The 22,297-nt window shown below is 32.8% G+C and overlaps 1 protein-coding gene and 1 pseudogene across 1 annotated transcript; one reads left to right on the top strand and one right to left on the bottom strand.

The window, feature by feature from the left end:
• Positions 1-926: 926 nt before the first annotated feature.
• LOC138335069 (uncharacterized protein KIAA1958-like) lies at positions 927-3,156 on the top strand (annotated as a pseudogene).
• A 3,571-nt stretch (positions 3,157-6,727) lies between these two features.
• Positions 6,728-20,872, bottom strand: LOC138335068 (uncharacterized). Its single transcript, XM_069283973.1, has 4 exons — positions 20,703-20,872; positions 17,815-17,950; positions 16,964-17,115; positions 6,728-11,794 (listed from the first exon to the last, which is right to left on the bottom strand). Exons 1-4 carry the CDS (start codon positions 20,746-20,748, stop codon positions 11,610-11,612), a joined length of 519 nt encoding a protein of 172 aa, XP_069140074.1. The 5' UTR covers positions 20,749-20,872; the 3' UTR covers positions 6,728-11,609.
• Between the last annotated feature and the right edge of the window lie 1,425 nt (positions 20,873-22,297).

The following is a 22,297-nucleotide window of genomic DNA, read 5'->3' as shown; positions in this document are numbered from 1 at the left end:
ATTTGCTCGGTTAACAGCCTAACAGCTTCCCATTCGGGTCTCGAATGAGTTACCTGTATTTTTTAGTCTATCTTCAATACGATTATTAACATCAATGATTGTGCCCTAGTGATATTTGGCATCTCACCAGCACAATAATAATCTGTAGTTTATCGCCATGACTGGCATTAGATTGATTGTAACAGCACGGCAGAAACAATGAAGTGAAGTAAGGAAATAATGGTCAGAGATGTCAGGATTTGAAGACGAAGGGACACGTACAAAGTATGCTCTAAGTTTTGCATCATCTTTTGACTATTTAAATTGTTGTAAAATGTAGGTTGTTATAGTTATGTTATAAGGTTTAATTTTTGCTCATTTAAAGATGCTCCACCGGCGACAGAACATAAACTGTATTTATCAATGTTTTGCTAATTCTAACAACACTTCTGTACCTAAACTTATTTTGGGCAATCAATATCAAAATCCATATAGATTATATCTAGTATCAATTAAAATTAATACTATTTCTGCAGCTTACAATTCTTTTGTTTTGTTATTTTAACCTCGGTTTTAATAGGCTTTATTGCGTCAATTTTATTGGTTATAACAGTCGTTCAGGAATAGCGGGGTAATCTAAATTGTAGTTAACGTGTAAAGGGAGGCAACTGCGTCAAACTAGTTGACTAACAAATAGTTTTCGGCAATAAATTAACATTTTCTATGTGAAAACATAAATGAATTACACAATATAAAATTAAAAGGTTGGCACAAAGCATACTTTTAAAATCAATTGTACATAAACACGGTATTTAGTATTGAGAAATTAGACGCTATGTTTGGTGGAGTTATGTTTTGGTATAAAAGTACATGTACACATTTTCGGCGGTAAATTCCCTTTCAAACTCATAATAAAGGCCTAATTCAAGTTAACAATATGGAACAATTATTTGGGACAACAGATATTGTTATACCCCTATAAAATAGTTCCTATATAAACTCTATTGACAAAAATGCCAAAAACTTAACTGTTCCGACGAGCGGTCCAAAGAACTGTTAAAATCGACTGTTAAAATGTGCTGTTGGACCGGAGTGACGTCACACCTACAATTCGTGACGTCAATGGTATGTCAATGCGACGTCAATCTTCTTATCGTTTGGTAAACAAACATAATGGCGGAAGGCAGCACTCGATTTGCGGAAGCAACAGAGGATGAAATTCAGAAGATTCTGAACGACCGTGATAGCAAAAACACTAAAAACGTTATCAGAACTGCTGAAAATCTTCTTCATGAATACTGTGAAGCGGTTGGATGTACAGTTGGATCGTCCCTTACCAATGTTACAGTGGACGAATTGTGTGAAATCCTACGGAAGTTCTACTGCGCCGCAAGGAAAAAAGACGGCAGTATGTATGCTAAAAAATCCATGATATCTATAAGATATGGGCTGCAAAAGTCCTTTGAGAAGTCCCATGGCATCGACATAATCAACGACGTCGGATTTAAGACCGCCAATGACGTATTTCATGCCAGTATGGTAAAAATCAAGAAAGAGGGAGCCGGCGAAGTGAAACACAAAGAAATCATAAGTGAAGCAGACATGAAAGTTCTGTATGACAGCGGAGTGTTCAGCACAGAAACACCCAAAACTCTACAACAGAAAGTATTCTTCGAGTTGATGTTATACTTTTGTAACAGAGGTAGAGAAAATTTACGTAACACGACCAGAAATGATTACACAGTGCAGTCTGACGCTGACGGCAGACGTTATGTTACCTGTAGTGTGTCGAGGCTGACAAAGAACCACAGGGGAGATACTGCTGATGATGATCAAGATGGGGGCAGAATGTATGAGCAACCAGGTATGTAATGTATTTTTTATTCCAATCACGAATGTCCATAAGTGCCGAGATAAGCTCTACAACAGGCAATCTAAATTTCCTCGTGTCACCTTTTACTACTGTAATTTGTCTCAACCCACTCGCCCCACGATTATCCAAAAGATACATTTAAACAACAAGGTCTAGGTTAGATCCATATTTCGTATTTGAATCATTCGGTTAGTAATAGTTAATTTTTACATTATTTTTTTTCAGGAGACCCAAATTGTCCTGTTGCAAGTTTTGAGAAGTATTCAGTAAAACTGAATCCACTATGCGATGCGCTTTGGCAGCGACCCCGTCAGTCAATTAAGGACGAAAATCATGTTTGGTACGACAACATGGTACTTGGTAAAAATAAACTAGGGTACATGATGCAGTCCATAAGTAGTGAGGCTGGACTCGGAACTACATATTCCAACCACTGTATTAGGGCAACATGTATATCTATGTTGGATGAATGTGGATATGAATCTCGACACATCATCGGCATATCAAAACACAAGTCAGAAACAAGTTTGAAGCACTATTCATCAAAATTAAGTAACACGAAGAAACGAGAAATGTCATATGCTTTAGCAAAGAAAGTTGTTCCACAACCTTCAAGCTCTGTGCAACCACCAATGAAGGAGATTGCTCCAGTAAATGTAGTTATACCCAACTCACATACACCTCACGAAACTACATGTTGTGATGTGCTGGATATAGATGACAATTAAAGGAACTAGCCGCTTTGCTTGAAAATCCGGATGTGCTTGGAAGTATAGAAAATATTCCACAGCAAAGTCGTGCAAAATCAGTTTTTTCGTTCCACGGATGCAACATCAACATTTATAATAGTTGAATGTGATTTTTTTCACAATGTTGTGATGATACTGTCAGTGTTAATTGATAACTTTGAAATCTATACCGGTATCTTATAATGTTACATGTATGCTATACATGTATTTTTCATTAATTGTTACAATAAAGCTTCAGCTTGACAAAGACTATGTATTCCATGGACAGAATGAACATTAACACTCACAATGATTTAATTTGAATAAATTCAGACTGGTTTATTCATTTTAAGAAGATGCATCTAATAGGAAAAAACAACACAAAATTCCTTGTTTCGTGATGTGGTATTATGTTGTTTTGTTATTTGATATATTTGTTAAAGTGGTTTAAAATAATAAATTAATTACTCTTAAAAAATGTTTTGAGTCATTGGGGTATAACAAAACAGTTATCGACTGGGTTTTCGGGCAACAGATGATTTGTTGGACCCTCACACAAACTGTTGCCCTCGGCCTTCGGCCTCGGGCAACAGTTTGTCTTCGGGTCCAACAAATCATCTGTTGCCCTCAACCCCAGTCAACAAATGTATACTTTAATTAATAGTACACGGGTAGTATTGGCCTTTTAAATTTTGTATTGGGTATTTGCTGCGGGATTGCATATTCTCGGTGATAAATTCACTTTCTAAGTATATTCGTAGGTATTCCATATGTATTTTTTTGAAACATTTATCATTTATCTAGTATGTTATTTTCAATCTGATGGCCTAAGACTGACCACAGTTTCTGTGACCGAATACGTTACATTATGAGAAACAAATATCGACATTATTTTTATAACATTCCATTCTTGTCATAAACTTATTACTTTTATGACAGTTGCACAATTGAGAAGACCCTTATTTGCAATCTAGTTACATTGCATGTACTCTCAATAGATTGATTATCAAAGCATCTTGATAAGTGATGGAAACTATGTGCAAATTCAATTTATTTTAATTTTAGTACTGAGAACACGTTTTGTTTGACCCAATACATGAAAATTCAGTACCACCCAAGGTTTTTTTTTGTTTTCCAAAAATAAATCTACCTAAAAGTATGTTTTCCAATCTATAAATAAAATTAAGTAACATCTTCAAATAAATATAAAATCATAAAAAAAACTTTATCGATATCATAGATTGTAGATAATTATTCCGTATCTTGTTTTGACATTAATATTAAATATATTTCTTGGTCATTGCCTTTATCCTTTTACATGAATGCTTATAATAACTTATCGTAAGGCTAACTTATCGACTTGAGATATTATTATTGTCCATTTCATAATCCATTCGAAACAAAATGTTGATATTCTGGATCAACCAGCTGAATTTGCTATGTAAGCCTACAGATGATGGAGGGAGAACTAATGAGACAAACGATGTTAAGTGTCATAAAAGAGTACAATTTCAATAAAGACAAATGCGCTTTAGTAGTTTCTGCTCCTGCTTAGCGTTCAGCATACCGGGATTGGGACGACTGGTTCGCCTGTTGTCACTGGGTGGGGTATAAAAATAAAAGTATAAAAGTATCCCTTAGCGATCCCGACGCTCCATTTATTGTCATGCAGAACAGATGATCACCGATCTCGGCCATACTTATGTGTAATTTTTATAAGTAAGTGAGTTTATATTGAGGATCTGCACTTCAGGGATGCATTCGTTGAATAGATGGCGATTTTATTCGGTCCGTGCTCATAAGGGAATCGTGACCTGGGGGTGTAGCGTGTACTTTTCCGACTAACGATTTTAACACGAATTCTCGTAATTCAACTATTGATACAAAATGTATGAAGTAAAATTCGCCCATAATCTCATCATATCATATACTATAGTGACTAGTAAGGAATCGTCTTCAATGAAAGCTAAAAAACATTCAGATCGGATGATTTTTGTGGTATTAAGAGCATTTTAAAATTTATTACCCCATTTTCTGGAAATGGGATACAGGACTAAGTAAACAACCTTTCAGTATTTTTAGTATTTTTTTCTTCTTTTTTTGCGCGCGTCATAAACCCGTGAACCTTCTAAGTGTGTACTTCTTTTTACTACTGTGGGAAATATGTACTCGACGTCATTCCGGTGATTGTGACGTCACTGTTTGGCGGAACTGACTGACGTTTCATTCACTCCTACAAAAAGTGACCTCACTGGAATGTTTGGGATCAAAGCATCAAATTTAGAATAGGGAATCAAAATAATGAAATTAGACATTTATTAATTGCCATCATAATGTTTTTCCTTTCGCAAATGTTACAGGAAACCCTTATTATCTGGTATCGAGTTCTATGACCGACTTATGTCGTTATTAAATGGCCACTACCTTTCCGAAACGGCTTTTAATTTTAAAATAGTAATGTAAAACGAGATCAAGAATTTTGTAGAGTCGCAGAAATTATTATCTATACGTTTATAAGCACTCTTATCATCACCTTCAGAACTGTTTAATTAGAATAAATAAAATGTTAATTTTCATAACGCGGGTTTTTTTTTATGTTTCCCGCCGTCGTCCTAAATGCCGCAAGGTAGTGGACTGTCACTGCGCCAGACGGCAAAACGTCGAAATGAATCTCCACTGTTATCGTACATTAGACAGGAAATCTTGCATATGTTTGGTGTTGTAACCTCATCTTAAGCCATTGATGTATATTTTCTTTTGTTATTAATGTTTTTAAGAAACCTGTAAATTTTCCTCCGGAAAGGTAGTGGGCCTTTAATGCATTGTTTATAATATTGTTCCACTTTTGTTGAGTTTAAACCACTGTATTGATAAAGACCTTCCAAGTATGGTAACAGTGAATATTTACATCGGGGAACAGGGACACAAAAAATATTTACATCGGGGAACAGGGACACAAAAATAGATTTTCTCCAAAAGTAAGTAAGTTACTATATACAGGTAATATAATTATAGGCAAAGCCTATTTGAGAGCGCAGCAGTTAATCCATTCTTTTTTCTTTTTTTTTAATCCGTTATGAATGCAGTTTAAAAAATAATGTATATGAATAAATGATTTCTAACGGAGAAAGAGTTATCTCTCCTGACCTTTCAGGCGATCGATGTCATTTAATGCTTATTGTGTGCATTGACTTACTGTACTGATAGAAACCATCTTTATACAAGAATCATAGCCTTGCTGAATTACTGCTATTGAGTTTATAACAAGAAAAACGATATTTAGCACAGAATACGTCTACTTTCACTTAATGCAAAAATACGTGTCTCAGCGTCATTCTCCGTTGCCAGGCAGAAAATTCCGAAGCAAATGGCCACGTAAAACGTGAAAAGTTAAGATTAAGGACAAAATGTAATGGTTAATTTGATTGAAAAAGTGGAATTATGAAGATACCTTGAACAGTATTTTTATTATTATATATAATGTAAATGTAAGTACTATATCTCTGCATTTAAAATTGTGTGCAAAAATTTACGAAATGGTAAGATATGCTTTTTATATTATTCTGTTATATAGCACGAAGGGGTGACCGTAACATTTTCATGTTGGTCGAAAATCTAATATAGCCGCCATGACGTCATACCTCAAAAGTTTAAAACAGCTATAATTCAAAAACCGATATCAAGATACAGCAAATTGTTTTATGTTTTATGTAGATGGTATTCAAGAATAACTTTATTAATATACATGTATCGTAATTAGGTCAAAGGTCAAATAAAAAATTCGCTATGGGGTCAAAGTTCACCAATATTTTTTTATTATTATTTTTTATTTAGCAATTTTTTAACAGATTTATGCAGATTGCGTTCTGATGAATTTGATGTCTATGGTTTCTCGGTAGCACTTCCGGTTAAGGTTTTATGGCATTTTGATAAAAAAAACCCACGTTGATCTTTGCTAAATTCCCGCCAAATGTTTAGCATATAGTTGTGTTTTTGTTTACGCCCTACAAGTAAAATGGAAAGACATAGGATATTCAGAATATTAAAGCCATGTATCCGTTGCTGTGCAGTGAATAAAATCAAGTAGGTAAAACAATCCAATATGGCCGCCATGACGTAAAATCTTAAATCACAAAACAGCTATAACTCAGAAAGTATGGAATTTATTTAAAATCTGGAGATATATTGTTGTAGGGAATTCCCATATCTAAATTTCTTTACATTAACTAAAAAAATGACGATTAGTCAATTTTATCAGAAAAAAATGTCTTTCATTGAAGGATACATCTTTTTGTATCTATTCAATATCGTAAACGTTGTGTCAAGTCAAAAAGGAATAAGTTGTATAACTGCTCTTTATACTATTCAACAGTCAAAGTGCATAATGGAAACATTATTTTGTAAGGAAAAAAAACCAACATAAAATCACTTGTCTACTATGTAAAAATACCAACATTTGCAAAGAAATGACATATTTACTTAACAAATGATCTTACCAGTATAATTAATGAACCTACAAATGTACAAGATACTGATACTACTTCCATTGCCATTGATATACTTTTTACTAATAACATTAATCTAAAAGAAATACTTTGGCGGGTATACCAATATGCAGTGATCACTCAATTATCCATTTTACTTGTTCCTACTCTGTATTAAAAAAAATCTTAAAAGAAAACTATCTTCCTCTACGATAATGCAATTTTCATACGGATGAATTCAAATATCAATAATGTAAACTGGGATGAAATTACACAAAATCTCGACACTAAGGAATTTAATAAGCTTTTAACTGATACTATAAATGAACAAACAGATCTGTTTATTCCATCTAAAACTATTACTGTACGCCCAAAATGATAAACCTTGGATGACCAATAACATAAGACAACAAATTAGAAAAAGAAACAAATTACATACAAGAGCCAGAAATACTAACTTACAGACTGACTGGGCAAACTTTAGACATAGTAGAAATGAAGTCATAGACTTAATTCGAACTGAAAAAATAAACCATTTAGATAAACTAAAAAAATCCCTTCAAGATCAGTCAATTCCTTTAAATAAATGGTGGAAAATTGCCAAATAAGTTATGAACTCAAGTAATATATCACACTCTTTGCCTCCATATTACGCGCATGTATAGTACTATACCAGTTGAAGAAAGCATCAACGTACATCAAACAAGCCCAGAAGCTTACCAAAGATGTCATTTCAGCGATTCAGCGATTAATTGAAAATAATTACTATATACATCACCCTTCGGATAAAGCAGAGTGTCTTAATAAGTATTTCAGTTCAATATCTACTTCATCTGCTAATTTAGATCCCTTACCACCTTTGGAAAATGACTTCCCTCTTAGATTAGATAACAATGGTTTTTTTAGAACGGGATATTAACGATCAACTTTACTTACTTAATGAAAACAAAACCCCCTGGTCCAGACAACATTATACCTAAAATCATTAAACACCTAACTCCTTCTCTTATACATCCTCTTACTCTATTGTGTAATAAGACTTTAGAAACTGGAGTTATTCCATTATCTTGGAAAACAGCTAATATCAATGCAATTCATAAAGGAAGAGGGCTTGAGAGTAATGCTTCAAATTATAGACCAATATCTGTAACACCATGCTTTAGTAAAAAAAAATAGAAAATGTAATTTTTAAATATATGTTTAACTATATGAAAGAGTGTGATATTATAACAAAGCACCGATCAGGATTTTTGTCGAAAGTCTCCACAGTTAACCAGTTACTAGATATTTATAATACCATAGTGCATAATTTGGATTAAAGATATTAGCAAAGCTTTCGACAGAGTCTGGCACGAAGGATTATTACACAAATTAGAGTCTTATGGTATAAAAGGGAGAAGGTAACAATGGTTTCGAAATTATCTTTCTAATCGAAAACAAACAGTATCTACAGAGGGTTTCCTATCTTCTTTTAAAAATGCCAATGCCGGTGTACCACAAGGTTCTGTCTTAGGGCCATTCCTATTTTTATTATATATTAATGACATAACTGAATGTGTAACTGATAACCATGTAGAAATTGCAGATAATCTAACCAATGACCTAAGTAATATCAATAATTGGGCAAAGAAGTGGGACATTAATTTTAATCCTTCAAAAACAGAAACTGTACTTTTTTTCAAGAAAAAATATATATATTCAATCCCGATATCTTATTGAAGATGGTATTGTAAATTATGTTCTATTTCACAAACATTCGGGGGTAAATTTCAGTAGTGATGGTAAATAGTCCAAACATATTAATGATATTTATACCCAGGCCTCTTAAAGACTAAATATTTTAAATTTACTTAAACACAGTGTAGAAAGAAAGAGCCTTTTAAAAATGTATACATCCTTTATAAGACCTGTTTAAGGATATGATGATGTCATTTAGGATAATTGTACAAAACAAGATAAGGAGTTATTAGAATCTGTACAGATAGAAGCAATAAAAATTATAACAGGTCTGAGAAGAGGAACATCGCATAATATACTTTATGCTGAAGTTGGACTTGATTCACTAGCATTCAGACGGAGACTCCATAAATCAAAATTGATGTTTAAAATGTAAATAATGAATCCCCTAGATATCTTACTAATTTGATTGAACCATTTTTTAATGATAATAATAATGCTCCTTACACATTAAGGAATAATCGCCTGTTTAATCCCCCTCTGTAGAACTGAATTATACTCAAACAGCTTTATTCCCTCAATGCTAAGAGAATTGTATTAAACAGATATACAACTAATATTTAATATTTCATTAGAACATTTTTAAAAAAAGTATCGAAATAGATAATAATATCCAACTTCAGAAATTTCTAGTATCTTTAAATATCATGGCGGCCGTAAATATAACATTATTCTATGCCAGCTACGAAACCAAGCAAGTAATTTAAACTCTGATCTTTATCACGATCATTTAAGAGAATCTCAAGCCTGTTCTTGTTATTACGTATATTGATGAAAATTCATATCACTTTTTCTTTGACTGTATGCACTTCTATGAACAGAGAGCAGTTCTTATACAGGTAATACAGAACTTAGGTTTACCAGATAATCATAATCATGTAAACATTGAAACAGCATTATATGGATGTGAATTTTGCAATAATGATATTAACAAAGATATTTTACAATGCGTGACTGAATATATCCGCCATACTAAATATTTTATTTCTGATAAACATGTATATTATATAGATGTATCATAGCCCTCTACGCAAATAGCAAGAACCCATATCTGATTACTTGATAGTCAAAATACTATTTAGTAGTGCAATTAAACAATTAAACTATTGTATATGTTGATCTTTATTTCTTATTTACTCTAAACTATCCTGGCTGGATGGATACTGAATACTGATTATTGAATATTGAGAATCTTTTATACTATAATAATTATCTAATTGAACGATCAAACTATGTACATATTAGAACCGTAGATGTTGGTTAACTCAATTGTATAAAAAATTGCATTCAATATCCTACCAAATGTTTTTTTTTCATATTCAACTAAAGACAAAATTCTTAGTTGTTAGACTCTCATACAGATTCCAAGGGGATGGGTCAGTGTGCATAAGCACATGGTCTTTATGGCCTAATATCTCAAGGTGTGTATGTATGTTAGTCTGTCAATACATGAGCATGATTCTTATCCCTATTCATAAACTAAAATCATTAAGAATATGAATTCCAAATAACTAAACTTGTTCTGAAACATTTTCTATTAAAAATAAAATTGGAGTTATCCCCCTTTAATTAGTAATTATTTATATTGTAACTAATTCAGTTTATATGTTAATATAAATATATGTAGTAATGAATTGCAGAATGAATTAATGTTTATACTTTAAAATATAAACTGGAGAGGACTTAAGTAGGCGTAGCCTGATGTCCGATCCTATTGATGTACATAATACCAATAAAATATTGTTGAAGCTAATATTGAAAAAACAAATGATTAAAAAAACGTCTAATAAGCAGGTAAAAATGTCTATATGTATTTACGCTTGTGTATTTCTATACCTCGATAAAGTGTACAGGTTATCTGAGAGATATAACAATGTCTTTGTTTATATTTTTAGGCTTACCGCTCTCTATATACAGAAAATAAGTTACGAATTCCAATGTAGCAGGTATGATTATTTCATTGAATACAAAGTCTTCTAATTTCTATAGCATTTCAGGCACATAAAAACCCCATCTAATACTATTGTTCTATTATGGCCCTTTCCAGAGGGAAGTGTTCTCCTATAGAGTTGTCTGGCGAGGTATAGTCCCCGAGTCGTCATATATTTGGTCGCGTGCTCATTCAAGGGGGTATTCTTTGGTATAGTTCCCGTAGTCAGGTATAGTCTCCCGTAGTCAAAAAGGACAGGGATCCGGAACTGTCGCAAAATAGATAATGGCTGTTATCCAATCGCATTCCTAGTAATTATCATGTGATGTACTAAATTCGATTAACACCTTCTAGGTATACTTGATTATATATATAATATGTATATGATAATTAACCAGTATTCATTTTATATAAGATATGAATTGAAGATTGGTTTTTCTTTTGTTATTTATTATTTTTGAGGCACACAAATCAAAAATACTTCTTATAACATAATTATAACAGTTCGAACATCATATTGTATTGCTGAATTAAGAACGGGTAGTCATTTTACTATCCTGCCTTCCTCGAGTCCTGACGTAGACTGCCGATACGTCATTGCTTATGTCGTGACGTTGCAAGAAATATACTTCCTGTCAGGCACAGCCAATTGCAATATCTTCAAGGTCTATTGGAATATTACTGTATGGGGAAATAATTCACCGGGTATCAGGTGGATAATGAGACAGAGTGATATACCAACAATATGCGTATATTTCGTTATATATTTCTTAACAGATATTGTGATTTATAATTTTCATTAATAATCATATAAAAGTAAATAAAAAACATAAATCAGGAAATCTATATACAGATCTAGGAGCTAAGCTCGGCATGGATTAGTGATATATAGGCTGTCCCGGGGCATTCATTGGGGGTGGTTGATAGGCTGGTGGCGGTGGTGGTGGTGGGTAGGGCTGTCCGCCGTGTGGTTGAGCCCCTCCGTAGTGGACTGGCTGGGGCTGGTAGATTGGCTGGGGCTGGTAGACTGGTTGTGGCTGGTTGAAAGAAGTCTGGTTACTAACTGTAAATACACAACATCATCATGTCATAAATAAATATATATATATCAACATATTACTTTTCTTCGCCTTTGTAAAGTCTCTCTCTGTTTCTCTGTCTGTCTGTCTCTGTTTCTCTCTCTCTGTTTCTCTGTCTGTCTGTTTCTGTTTCTCTCTCTCTCTCTCTCTCTCTCTCTCTCTCTCTCTCTCTCTCTCTCTCTCTCTCTCTCTCTCTCTCTCTCTCTCCACTTATTCACAAATGCAATGTACCTAGCTTTGCAGAATTTGTGTGCGAAAATACCGTTCCGAATGCAATCTATGTAAAATCGGCATCAAACGGACTAATTACCAGAGACAAATACAATATATCACAAACAGACATTTATCTACTGATACAGTATATCACAGACAGACATATATCTATTGATACAGTATTATCACAGACAGACATCATTTATCTACTGATACAGTATGTCACAGACAGACATATATCTATTGATACAGTATACCACAGACAGACATTTATCTACTGATACAGTATATATATCACATACAGACATTTATCTACTGATACAGTATTATCACAAACAGACATTTATCTACTGATACAGTATATCACAGACAGACATTTATCTACTGATACAGTGTATTACAGACAGACATTTATCTACTGATACAGTATATCTCAGACAGACATATATCTATTGATACAGTATATCTCAGATATACATTTATCTACTTTTAAAGTATACATGTATCACAGACAGATCGACATTTATCTACTGTTACAGTATATCACAGACAGACATTTATCTACTGTTACAGTATATCTCAGACATACATTTATCTACTGTTAAAGTATATCACAGACAGACATTTATCTACTGATACAGTATATCACAGACAGATATTTATCAAATGTTACAGTATATCACAGATATTTATCTACTGATACAGTATATCACTGACAGATATTTATCTACTGTTACAGTATATCACAGATAGATATTTATCTACTGTTATAGTATATCACAGACAGACATATATCTTCTGATACCATATACTACATACAGACATTTATCTACCGATACCATATATCACAGACAGACATTTATCTACTGATACATTATGTCACAGACAGAAATTTATCTACCGATACCATATATCACAGACAGACATTTATCTACTGATACATTATGTCACAGACAGAAATTTATCTACTGATACAATATATCACAGACAGACAATTATCTACTGATACAATATATCACAGACAACCATTTATCTACTGATACATTATATCACAGACAAACAATTATCAACTGATACAATATATCACAGACATACATTTATCTATTTATAGACATACATTTATCTATTGATACAGTATACCACAGACAGACTACATTTATCTATTTATAGACATACATTTATCTATTGATACAGTATACCACAGACAAACATTTATCTACTGATACAGTGTATCACAGACAGACATTTATCTACTGATACAGTATATCACACACAGACATTTATCTACTGATACAGTATATGTATCACAGACAAACATTTATCTACTGATACAGTTTATCACAGACAGACATTTATCTACCGATACAGTATATCACAGACATACATTTATCTACTGATACAGTATATCACAGACAGACATTTATCTACTGATACAGTATATTACAGACATATATTTATCTACAGATACAATATATCACAGACAGACATTTATCTACTGATACAGTATATATATCACAGACAGACATTTATCTACTGATACAGTTTATCTCAGACAGACATTTATCTACTGATACAGTATATCACAGACAGACAAACATTTATCTACTGATACAGTATATCCTAGACAGACATTTATCTACTGATACAATATATCCCGTACATACATTTATCTACAGATACAGTATACCACAGACAGACATTTATCTATTGATACAGTATATCACAGAAATATATTTATCTATTGATACAGTATATCACAGACAGACATTTATCTACTGATACAGTATATCACAGACAGACATTTATCTACTGATACAGTATATCACAGACAGACATTTATCTACTGATACAGTATATCACAGACAGACATTTATCTACTGATACAGTATATCACAGACAGACATTTATCTACTGATACAGTATATCACAGACAAACATTTATCTGCTGATACAGTATATCCTAGACAGACATTTATCTACTGATACAATATATCCCGTACAGACATTTATCTACTGATACAGTATATCCTAGACAGACATTTATCTACTGATACAGTATATATATCACAGACAGACATTTATCTACTGATACAGTATATCAGACAGACATTTATCTACTGATACAGTATATATTATCTACTGATACAGACAGACAGACATTTATCTACTGATACAGTATATATCACAGACAGACATTTATCTACTGATACAGTATATATATCTACTGATACAGTATATATATCACAGACAGACATTTATCTACTGATACAGTATATATATCACAGACAGACATTTATCTACTGATACAGTTTATATCACAGACAGACATTTATCTATGATACAGTTTATTTCAGACAGACATTTATCTACTGATACAGTATATATATCACAGACAGACATTTATCTACTGATACAGTATATATATCACAGACAGACATTTATCTACTGATACAGTATATATATCACAGACAGACATTTATCTACTGATACAGTATATTATCACAGACAGACATTTATCTACTGATACAGTTTATATATCTCGACAGTACAGACATTTATCTACTGATACAGTATATATATCACAGACAGACATTTATCTACTGATACAGTATATATCACAGACAGACATTTATCTACTGATACAGTATTATATCACAGACAGACATTTATCTACTGATACAGTATATATCACAGACAGACATTTATCTACTGATACAGTTATTACAGACAGACATTTATCTACTGATACAGTATATCACAGACAGACATTTATCTACTGATACAGTATAATCACAGACAGACATTTATCTACTGATACAGTTATTATACACAGACAGACAGACTTTATCTACTGATACAGTATATATACAGACAGACATTTATCTACTGATACAGTATACACAGACAGACATTTATCTACTGATACAGTATCACAGACAGACATTTATCTACTGATACAGTATCACAGACAGACATTTATCTACTGATACAGTATATATATCACAGACAGACATTTATCTACTGATACAGTATATATACAGACAGACATTTATCTACTGATACAGTTATCACAGACAGACATTTATCTACTGATACAGTTTATTATATCATACAGACAGACATTTATCTACTGATACAGTATATATACAGACAGACATTTATCTACTGATACAGTTTATCACAGACAGACATTTATCTACTGATACAGTATATATATCACAGACAGACATTTATCTACTGATACAGTATATATATCACAGACAGACATTTATCTACTGATACAGTATATACAGACAGACATTTATCTACTGATACAGTATATATATCACAGACAGACATTTATCTACTGATACAGTATATATCACAGACAGACATTTATCTACTGATACAGTATATATATCACAGACAGACATTTATCTACTGATACAGTATATATATCACAGACAGACATTTATCTACTGATACAGTATATATATCACAGACAGACATTTATCTACTGATACAGTATATATATCACAGACAGACATTTATCTACTGATACAGTATATCACAGACAGACATTTATCTACTGATACAGTATATATATCTCAGACAGACATTTATCTACTGATACAGTATATATATCACAGACAGACATTTATCTACTGATACAGTATATATATCACAGACAGACATTTATCTACTGATACAGTATATATATCACAGACAGACATTTATCTACTGATACAGTATATATATCACAGACAGACATTTATCTACTGATACAGTATATATATCACAGACAGACATTTATCTACTGATACAGTATATATATCACAGACAGACATTTATCTGATACAGTACTATATATCACAGACAGACATTTATCTACTGATACAGTATATCACAGACAGACATTTATCTACTGATACAGTATATATATCACAGACAGACATTTATCTACTGATACAGTATATATATCACAGACAGACATTTATCTACTGATACAGTATATATATCACAGACAGACATTTATCTACTGATACAGTTTATCACAGACAGACATTATCTACTGATACAGTTATATCACAGACAGACATTTATCTACTGATACAGTATATATATCACAGACAGACATTTATCTACTGATACAGTATATCACAGACAGACATTTATCTACTGATACAGTATATATATCACAGACAGACATTTATCTACTGATACAGTATATATATCACAGACAGACATTTATCTACTGATACAGTATATATATCACAGACAGACATTTATCTACTGATACAGTATATATATCACAGACAGACATTTATCTACTGATACAGTATATATATCACAGACAGACATTTATCTACTGATACAGTATATATATCACAGACAGACATTTATCTACTGATACAGTATTATCACAGACAGACATTTATCTACTGATACAGTATATATATCACAGACAGACATTTATCTACTGATACAGTATATATCACAGACAGACATTTATCTACTGATACAGTATATATATCACAGACAGACATTTATCTACTGATACAGTATATCACAGACAGACATTTATCTACTGATACAGTATATCACAGACAGACATTTATCTACTGATACAGTATTATCACAGACAGACATTTATCTACTGATACAGTATATATCACAGACAGACATTTATCTACGATACAGTTATCACAGACAGACATTTATTACTGATACAGTAGTTTATCTACGTTATGTTCTACGTATGTATTATATATTGTATATATAATACCAATAATGTAAGTCGTCTTTGTGATGCGACGGAGTGAAAACAAATAAATAAATAAATAATATATAAACATAACTCACACATGGCTATGCTTAAATTGGTAATGAACGTTGATCCGCCAAACTAACCGATCAGTATTTTTTAACCTGATATATCGGACCAGGGTAGCGTCACTTACTTAAATTAATGTTGTTTGCTGGTCCAGTGTGCCCAGTCGCCACCACGACCCCAGTTCTCGTCGTGTTGCACTTCTTTATGCAGATGACAATGATGACACAGACAGTGATGAAGAAGACTGCACCTACGACCGCCCCGGCAATAGTCCCTGCACTGCTTGGAAAAACAAAGTTATAAGTATCATTATTATTAGTTTGCCTTCGTTTAAAAAACACCTGAATAACTTCGTGAGAATCTCAGTTTGGAAATCAGTATATTTTTTTATGGAAATATCTATAGATTTTGATCCAGGTATCAGAGCTGATAGTATTTCAATATTTGGCTTTCTCCCAGTAACTTGTAAAATTGTATATTACATGTGCAATAAATATCATCTTTGCTATTGCTGTGGATATATCGCCATCATATACAGAATCATTAATTATATTAATATCTTTGATAAAAGTTTTGAATTAATTGCAATTGAATTATAATTCTGATGTGCGTACGTGTCACTTGCGTCGAGATGTTGAATTGAATTTAATTGAATTATGATTCTGGCGTGTATGCATGTTATTGAAAGTTATGCCGACGTGTTGAATTGAATTATTATTCTGATGTGTGTACATGTCACTTACGTCGTCATGTTGAATTGAATTCTATTAAATCAGGATTCTGATATATGTGCATGTCACTTATGCTGACGTGTTAATTGAATTATGATTCTGATGTGTGTACATGTCACTTACGTCGACATGTTGAATTGAATCCAATTAAATTTGGATTATGATATGTGTGCATGTCACTTACGCCGATCTGTTGAATTGAATTCAATTAAATTAGGATTTTGGTGTGTTTGTGTTTGTCACTTACGTCGACTCGCAGCATTCCCTGTCGTAGTAATAGCCACAGCAGCCCTCGTCGCAGTACTGGTAGTAGGTATATGTGGTATAGTACCAGTATCCGTAATAGTAGTAGGCTGCTGCACAGATTTCACCAGCTAACACATCTGTAACAGTAACAACAAACAGTTAGTAGTGGCCTTCGGATATAAGAATAGACATGAAAATTACATCCATTTTTAAACAAATACTAGATACATTTTCATCATGTTCACGTACAGGCATATCACGAAAATTCATTTCGTTAAAATCTTATTTTCATTTAGCCACTGCATCACTTCTCATTGGAAAAAACTCTAACTCTTGTATCAATGAATTAACTTATATTATTGATAACTAGCGATATGCATACGCCGACACATTTTACAGAACTCTCATTCACGTCGTGCTAAAGACTTACATTACCAACTGTGAAATTCATAAGGATTATGAAATGCAAACCATTTAATACTGCATACATGTATCTCATCTTAAAGAATAAAAATAAGCAATTTTTTAATCTCGGATACACGTGTGTTGCCTCTGGTCTACCCTAACTGAATGACACACGTTGTACCTAACACTTTCAGCTGCACTTTAAAACACCATGATGCCACATACAAATGTATGAGAGAATTTGCAACCTGAGGGGAAAAAGTTTCCGTCTACTTCGCTCCACTTAAACCACGAAAAATGTATTTCTTGTTTTGCCCCGCGAAAATGACCGGTGTAATTTCCCTTATATAAAATGATGTGTTTGTTACATTTACATTGAATCCCCCTTAGTTTATGTTTTTATTGGCGTGAATTGTATTTTATTAGGGAACCTACCGATATATTCACATTTAACTTGTTATTTGATTTATTTACATCCTTTTAAGCCTGTAATGACGTGGTCGTGTTGCACGTCTACAGGAAGTAACCTGAACTGTATTGACGAAATCGATTGCTGTGTTTTCAAGGCATTTATTTCAGCAGTTTCCATCTTAGCATTCTTTCAACCTTGTTAGATTCCGACCTCGTCAGGGGTTTATTATGTTAAACTCTATTTTAATATTTATATCTTAAGACTCCTGTAATTTCTATTTGTTAATTTACATCATGGCAAAGTTTTATGAATGTCTTGCAAAAAAAGGAGACTGTCTTGACAAAAACTCGACACTCTATATTGTCTACACGGTTAGGATTACCTCATTGTTTAATATAATCTCCTTGAAGTGATTCGTATCCTACATACACACGTTTGTAAGGAACTCATGTTACCAGGAATACACCGTTGATATTTGTTCTTTGTCCCTGATGTTTTTATATGCTGTGTACGTACATACTAAATATCTACAATCAGTAAACGTACCTTTAAACATTGAAAATTATTCTTCCTTGTTGGTGCTGCCTACTGTACAGCGACGTATTAATTTCATAACCACGTGTTGTGGTCTTTCAGTGATGATAACATTACTTGTTTGGGGTTCAAGTGAATATGCGCAATACTTCTTAAATACATGTTTAATATAATAAATCTGTTTATAAAGACCATCGAGGCAACCAAGACAAAACGGTCTTTATAGTCAAGATGTATGTAAACACAGGTCGGATTGTGTTGATATTGACAAGTAAGGACCAAATCCTCTTATTAGACCCGTTGACTTAATACAGAAGTGGTCGCCAAGGTAGGTTTAACTAAGTGAAAAACTTAATGTAACTTAAACCCATCTCCATTACGACTCATAGTGTATTAAAGTTCTTATCACATCAATATCGTATAAATCATATCATTCGGCAAAAATGATATCATTCGGTACGGCAAGTACCAAGAAATAAAAATATATCGCATGTAAATAATTCATTGTCACATTCTTTGGATTTTTTTACATACTTAAATAGTATCTATATATAGCAGAGGCCCAGTTAGTTCTGAATGGAAATATTCTTCCTTGTTGGTGCTGTACACGACAACATATAAATTACATGGTCACGTGGTTTTGTGTATTTTAGGGTTATTAACATTTATCTGTTTTAAAGTATAAATGCGCAATTATTCTTAACTACAATATTTAATTTAGTACCATCTCCATTTTTCTCTAAAATGATTTTGATCAAACGCCCGTGTTTGATTAAATTTGATTAGTTTCATTTTGGATTCATAGAATTTGTAAAGTTGGCATGGCGACATTGGCACTGGTGTATAAACACGGCATCCATATTGCCAGATGTCGATCACTACGATATAGGCATGGCTAACAAAATGACATTTTCTAAATGAAATTGAAAAAATAAAATGAAACTAAATACGACTAGTAAAGACAACATTTCTCTGCCAATTAATTTTAGTACTTGAACATGACATATCGTCTAGTAGTATAAACAACGGCTGCCGATCCAATTAGGCATTGAAGAGCATTGAAGCTGCCATACAGGCTGGTGGTTCTGCATTTCTCTTATCATAGTTTATCTCCATTGTACAGCATCGCAAGCCTCAAGATTTGCGATCGTAAATGATTAAAATCTCTAGAATTTGATAAAACTCAATTTGTCTTAATAATTTACAGGGCCATAATGAATTTATTTCATATATCATACCGTATAACGTTTTGTTAATATTTGCCAAATAGATTATCGTGTTGTTAAAACGTCTGTTTTATGATAAATTACATTAAATTTTATACGTTTATTATTCATTAATCTAATTATGAAAAGTGCATAATTTTAATAAAAAGATAATTACCAGATAGAACAAAACATTCCGAATAGAATTTATGGTTACAGAAATGGCGATAATTACTGTTAATGGCTTTCGTAAAATCTAAAAAAAGAGGAATCACATACAGCAGCAAAACAAAATATTTCAAAATATTTGAATATTTAGAAAAAAATATTTACCTGTAATAAATGTGAGGAAGACAAGGATTCCTAAAAGCTTCGCCATGTTATTGTCCAGTGATTTTATGCTTTTAGATAAGTACGAGATAAAGACGGATATTATACACAACTATTAGTCTGCTCGTCACACATGTATTGTGTACAATCTCTATGCAACGCCGACAATAAGGTAAAAAAGGCCTAACTTACATAGTGTTCAAGCGTCGCCACAATGCTCGTATTCAAACTATGTCGGCCACATCGAGAACAATGGAGTCGATACACAACTCAATAGTTATACTACTGCGGTCGTATATTTTTAAAAATACACAATTTACACACGTGAGTGTAACGTTTTAAAAGGATAAAAGGTTTACATCGCACAAAGAAATTTTGCTGGGAAGATATTTCGAAATTATTTAATTGGGGCTATTTTGGTGTATACATCGCCATTATATATTTCTTTTTTTTTTAACTTGAAGAATTGAGTATTGATCGACTTTGAAATATACAGAAATATATATAAGTGGTTTATAATTGCTGGATCATCATACCTCATTAATTAAATCATTTCTCTAGAAAAGTTTCTTGCCTTTATATCTACATTGGTAGATGGTTCACGTTCTCTACATTTTAAAGATACAGATGTATATATGGTGTATGTTTCTCCTACATGTATGCCTGACAAATGTTACTGCAGGCATTGTCTGTTTGTAACTGAAAAGGGGGGTAATAAAGGACTCCATGGGCGAAATTTCATTTTGCCAATGCGTATGGGTCAACATCGCTGCCACATTCCAATACAGATCGACGGAACTAACAGGGGGTATTTAGCATCTACCGGGCTTTGATGGTCATTGGGAGACATACTTTTAGAGTGAAAGGGGTGAGAGACAGAGATTTTCACTGGATGCAAAATAGTGTTTTCTGACGTCATGAAGATGAACCAGGAAACCAAGAAGAAAAACAATATTGAAATTGAAGTTATTGAGCCCAATTGAGTACTGGCAAGGGAGAGAGATGTACATCTAGGTCAGAAATCTAGCTTCTGTGATCTTGTCGATATACCCCCTTTACAAACTCCCCTTTACATACTAACCTCAATACATAGGAGTTGAAAGTGAGTCCAGACAGGTATGTCATAGTGCTCATACTACTGACTGTCGTCTTCATCAACCTGATGTAAGATCGGGATAGGACAATTTTCTACAGGTGGACACGCATGAGTATATAATATGGTCGGTTTAGGAAAGAGGACGATGTTCCCAGATATTACCAATACAAATGATGTTCTCATCTGTTCACAGCTATTGAAGGGGTGATCATTGAGATTTGACAGTACCATCGCACGAATGATATGAAGATACATTTGATGGGAAGAAGGCGAAGAATGAAGGGTTGACAGTAGATATTAGGACTGGGTGTATGGATATCAGATATATTTAGATTGTAGTAAAAATATCGAATAACTTTATAGAAATTGTGTACTTTTTAAATGTTCAACAAATAACTACTTTATTTTTTTTCTAAAATATAGACAGATTTAGGAGTTGTTATAGAACAACTGTTTTTACTGGTTTGTAAAAAATGAAATACAATACTGATTCATGATCGGG

This window comes from Argopecten irradians, chromosome 11 (genome assembly GCF_041381155.1).
Source record: "Argopecten irradians isolate NY chromosome 11, Ai_NY, whole genome shotgun sequence".
Lineage (NCBI taxonomy): Eukaryota > Metazoa > Mollusca > Bivalvia > Pectinida > Pectinidae > Argopecten > Argopecten irradians.
This window is presented reverse-complemented; position numbering and strand designations above follow the sequence as displayed.